Here is a 5,595-nt window from a genome sequence, read left to right on the forward strand (position 1 = left end):
CCACCCCCAAAAAAATTTAAGTTTGTTTTTAAAAAATATTTTCAACTTCAAAATTTCAATTTTTCACCCCTACCCTCGATCCCCCCTCACCCCCAAAAAAAATTTAAGTTTGTTTTTAAAAAATATTTTCAATTTCAAAAATTATTTTCTACTCTAGGAAAAATAAAATATATTTTTCAAAAATATTTTTCATTCATAAATTAAACACTAAAAATCTTTTCCGAAAATATTTTCTACTCACCAACCAAACATGAGAAAATAAGTCAAAAATCAACTTTTTTTCCAGGAAAACATTTTCCTTCATACCAAACACACCCTTAATCTTCTCTATTTGTTGAGTCTTGTATCTTTCTCTCTTGAACATATATTGTCCATGGTAAGCAAATCTTTTTTCCAGCAAAAGATAATTGCCTCAACAAATTTTTCAGATTTAGGAATTAGCAAAATAAAATTCAGCGACCCTCTCGGATTTCTTTTCTATCTTGAGAATTCAGTGGTAAGCCAAAAAATATATAGCTTAACCATGGTTTAAGAGGTTGTTTTGGTTAAATAATTATTGACCCTTAGATTATTATGTGACAAATGATAGCATATTAAAGGGGGACTGGACCAACTGGATGGTAAAGGCACTGGACAGGAGCCGCATCCTATACACACGGCCTTCATCTACTATACTATAAGTAATGGACAAAATAGTAATGATGGGTATCTTTCCTGAATTACCTTATTAATTGTGTCATTAATATACTCTCTTCATTTCATATTAATTGAATTGTTGAGATATTTTAAATTTTTTAAATTAACTTAATTGTTCAATTTTTAAGATTGCTTTTAGAATGTTTTTCCAATTTTACCATTCATTAGTTATTATTAGAATTAGTTATTAATTAATGTTTAGTTATTTTAATGATAATTTTGATAGAGTAAAAATGGAAAGTTAAGCCTAATTTATATTTTAATCTTCTTTTCTTAAAGGATGTGAAACACCTCAACAATTCAATTAATATGAAATGGAGGGAGCATAGTGCTAGTGAATTTATTAGTTCGACTCCCAATTGTTGTGCACAAAATCACCGTTGGAACACAGTTGCGATGATTTGGGTTCAGTAAACCGTAGCGTGCATAATTAAGCTGTGAAATTAATCTTATTATTCTCTACTGAAGTTCAAATGCTCCTATTGTAATTTTGTTCATATTTTACTAATTTGTTTGTCGACCTATATTTTATTTGAATTATCAGGAATAATTAACATGCTCCCGCCCTTTCAACTACAATCACCAAACAGGTTTCTAACGTTTGGATCTAAGGGTTGATAAAACCAAATCATATCAAGCAACTTTTTTATAATTTACTTTACTTTTTGTATACACTAAAATTTTGCTTGATCTTGTTGGTTTTCTCAAGTTAATTAATTTACTTAATCAATTTCTCCTTTCGTTTACAAGCTCAATTTGATCAATAAGCCAAGTATTGTGATAGACGGATAAATATTACTCCTTCCATTTCATAAAGAATGACCTCCTTTCCTTTTTAGTCAGTTTAAAAAAGAATGACCTCTTTCCTTTTTTGGTAATATTTTACTTTTTGCTTTCCACGTGGCATTGTTTAAGACCACAAGATTAAGGACAATTTTGTACATTTGACATAACTTTAATTTAGGGCCACAAGATTCAAAAGTCTTATTTATTTACTTAAACTCCGTGCCAAGTCAAACTAGGTCATTCTTTGTGAAACGGAGGGAGTATTTGTTATGAAAGAGAAATAACATGATAACAACAATAAAGCATTTATTTTGCACTAAAAACAGAAGAAGGCCAAAGCGGAAGCATTAGATATATGTAATTGTATGCCTAGATTAAGTCCAGCATAGCACGTCTTGATCGTGCGTCGATCTGAGCAGTGCCTCTATCTGAGCGCGAATTTGAGCTGCTATAAGCCGGTCATGATCATCATTCACTGAATTTATCATTTCCACCGCCGCATTCGCATGGGAATTCCGACTTGGATTTAAATTTGGATTTGGACGCTGCAGCTGTTTGGGGAATACACCGACTTCAGGACTAATTATCGCACAGTTCAAGTGTGAAGCGAAATCACACCCACCGCAATAGTAGAACCAGTTGTCATTGTTCATCATTACAGAGCAGATATCGCAAACATATTCGCTATCCTCAGGATAACCGTATTGGATCTCCAATTGATGCGTGTGTTTATCAACAAGTATGGAGCTAGGACAGGATGCACATTGCAAGTGTATATCAAAATCACAATCAGCACAGTTATAGCAAAATCCATTTCCAACAGAGCCACAAGCATTGCAAAAATAGGAACCACTCGTGTAAGACGGAATTTGGTGAAGGGTCAATGGGTGCGAAGGATGAGACGAGTGATTGAGAATACGCGGAGCATTAAAGCAGTTTTCATGGAGGAAATATTGGCAGGTGTTGCAGCCGTAGAAAGGCTTGTTAGTATTGTTTGGTTTCTCACATGCATTGCAATTGAGAGTTTCAGTTGGATTCACAATTTGTTTCAAGACGTGTTGATGGCTGAAGTGTTGTTTACCCTCATTTGTACCCCCGTTCAGTCTTCCCATTGTGTTTTATTTTTTCCTTTGTAATTTTGTTGTGCAATATACTCCTGGAGAGTTAAGTAGCTGCATATTTATAGATATTTCAATTAAACTATATGATACAATAACTTTGCGACGTTGTTTCGTTTGGACGACTTTAGCTTCGATGCATATTTCCTTTTTCTTTTACTAACTAATAAGTCTTCTCCGACATTACGTACTAAAATGGGGCCGAACATCTTTGTGTTTTGACTTTGACTAAAATGGCGGCGAGCATCTTTGTATAATCGTATTCACAAGTTAACATGGCCACATTGTCTCCTTCGACCACTTTGCATTCATGTTTTTTCCCTTTATTAATAGCAACAATTTGGCCAGTTGCTATTCAAAAGTATATCTGTAAGCATATTGACTTACTTGGCGCTCTTATCGAATGGCTACTATAAAATAATGGCGGGCATGTTCCTATAATTTGACAGCGTCTAAATGTTGCTCCTTTTTTAGGTTTTGGGTTTGAGCCCTACAAATAGAATCACCTTTAATGTTTGAGAATATTTTTCCCCAAACATGAGATTTTCCAATGTGAATCCGAATTTAATCGTGTGGGCGATTGGATTATATATATATATATATATATATATAGGTGGTTGTCTCTGTGATTAAACTGTAAAATTAGATCCACCAAATTCGGCAAATTGATAACTTTGGGAAGTCAACTGTATTGAGGTTCATGGATGTTACGGTAACAGTCCACTGTTAGACTTTTTGCTCTTTGCAAGTTGGCATTTTCATCATTCATTATCCTAGTGTTGACTAATACTTTTAAATTCATTTTAGTTTGATTATCGTAATGTCTCCCCACACGAAGAGTGTTAGTGAAAAAATTACAAGATAATAAAAATACAAAATTACAATTGAAAATAAATATGAAGAAAATAAATTTTTTCAGGCTGAGGCGCGGATATCTCGCTCTCTTTAAGGAGATTCAAGTCCACTGCAGCAAATGTTTTTATCGGTCCAGCACTAGTCCTCTTGACTTGTTCCCTCCAGGATACAACACCCTTCACAAAGTATAACTCAACAACTCTGGACAAGAGTTGAGTCCAAAGCTCCACAAAAGAACACCTCCCTTCAACTAATAAGAATTCTCTTTTTTGACAAACCTTATGCATTCTATATTTTCTTGTTGTATTGTGTGTCACAAACCAAATGAAGACCACCACTATTTATACTAGTAGAAGTCTTCCTAGCAATGAATAGGAAGATAATGGTGTAGTAAATAGTGAAGATAATGGTCTTAGGAGTTACACAAGTTACAAGAATAATGGAGGAGTAGAGTAAGAAGTAATGGGATAAAAAAGCTAACAGCCACCAACGGCTGAACCTGCTGGTCAACCAATAAATATTCTAATGCAATAATGAATAGAGGGAGTAGTGACTGACTTAGGGGCAAACGATCAATGTTAAAATGTAACATTCTTATAATATTAAAATGCCCCTATACTAACAATCCCCCACTCATATTAATATTAGTTAAGAGAGTCTATCAGCTGAAGGAAGACTACTATGCATAATGAAGGTGTGTTATGCATTAAATCTCCACTTAGTAAAACAGTAACTTTTACTCCAGAGTCGTAGTGGTCTCAGACTTGAACTATGACTGCTTAAGGGAAATAAAATATCACTGCTCACACATAATAATCAAGGTGTTGACATGAACTTTAAAGCCAGCACGTTATGGCCATGTGCTATCCCAGTTTCATGAGTGCTTTTGAGAATAAGCCAAACTCTCATAGGAAGCGACCTATTTCCACACATCACATAGGTGAAATCTGTCGAGAGTGCTCCTGTAAACTTAACACTCCACCCATATGGGCTACAGATATTCATTAAGAGTTTTATCAACTCAACCTTCACAAACTACAGGAAACAATGCACTCACATCATAGGGAGGGAAAGAAAAGATAGTGCATTTTTCACAACAAGTCATCATATGATTAGTTTTCCCTTTGAACCTGGTTATAGGATTTCTAGTCCCCAGGTTGGGTTTCCTCATATATGACTCAAGGATTTGTAGGCTTCAATCCCATCCCCTTCTATGTACTCTAGACCTTTTCTCTTGTTAAGGCCTTAGTAAGAGGATCTGCAAGATTATCACAAGATTTGACATAATCAACATTAATGGTACCATTTGTCAAATATGATCTTACATTACTGTGTTTCCTCCTTATAGATCTGGATTTACCGTTGTAATAACGGTTTTGAACTCTACCAATCGCAGCAATGCTATCACAATGAATTAAAATAGGAGGAATTGTTTTTCAAAATAAGGTATTTGAAATAATAAATCTCTTAACCAATCCGCTTCCTCACTAGCTGAAGCTAAAGCAATTAGTTCAGTCTCTATGGTAGAGTTAGCAATTATAGTTTGCTTGTTTGATCTCCAACAAACAGCACCACCACCTAAAGTAAAGACATAACCAGTGGTAGAACAAGAATCACCTGATAAAGTGTTCCAATCTGCATCACAAAAGCCTTCAAGTACAACAGGATATTTTTTATAGAACAAACCACAATTTTTCGTTCCAATTAAATATCTCATAACTCTGGTTATAGCATGCAAATGTTCATTACTTGGCTTGCTTGTAAACGTGCCAAATATTCCTACTGCATATGCAATATCAGGCCTAGTACAATCAGTCACATACCTCAAACTTCCGATTATGCTAGCATATTCCTTTTGATTTATTACATCATTTTCACTTTCAACAGGAAATAAGTGAACACTTGAATCAAAAGGAGTAGCAACATGCTTGCAATCAAGAAAGTTATATTTTTTCAAAATTTTCTCAACATAATGTGACTGGTCAAGGAAAATTCCATCACATGTTCTTGTTATTTTTATTCCAAGAATAAAATTTGCCTCACCAAGATCTTTCATATCAAAATGGCTTCTAAGAATATTCTTAGCTTCATCAATAACATTCATGTTAGAGCCAAAGATCAACAAATCATCAACATATAG

At 34.3% G+C, this 5,595-nt stretch overlaps 1 protein-coding gene across 1 annotated transcript in view; it reads right to left on the minus strand.

Annotated features, from left to right (window-relative positions):
• The window catches only part of LOC102578150 (uncharacterized), a 13,085-nt gene extending 10,468 nt beyond the window's left edge, over positions 1-2,617 (minus strand). Inside the window, exon 1 of the mRNA XM_006359123.2 lies at positions 1,911-2,617. Coding sequence (XP_006359185.2) covers positions 1,911-2,594 — 684 coding nt within the window. The 5' untranslated portion in view covers positions 2,595-2,617. The remainder of the gene's footprint in view (positions 1-1,910) is intronic.
• Positions 2,618-5,595: the final 2,978 nt, after the last annotated feature.

This window comes from Solanum tuberosum, unplaced genomic scaffold, assembly GCF_000226075.1.
Source record: "Solanum tuberosum cultivar DM 1-3 516 R44 unplaced genomic scaffold, SolTub_3.0 scf00284, whole genome shotgun sequence".
Lineage (NCBI taxonomy): Eukaryota > Viridiplantae > Streptophyta > Magnoliopsida > Solanales > Solanaceae > Solanum > Solanum tuberosum.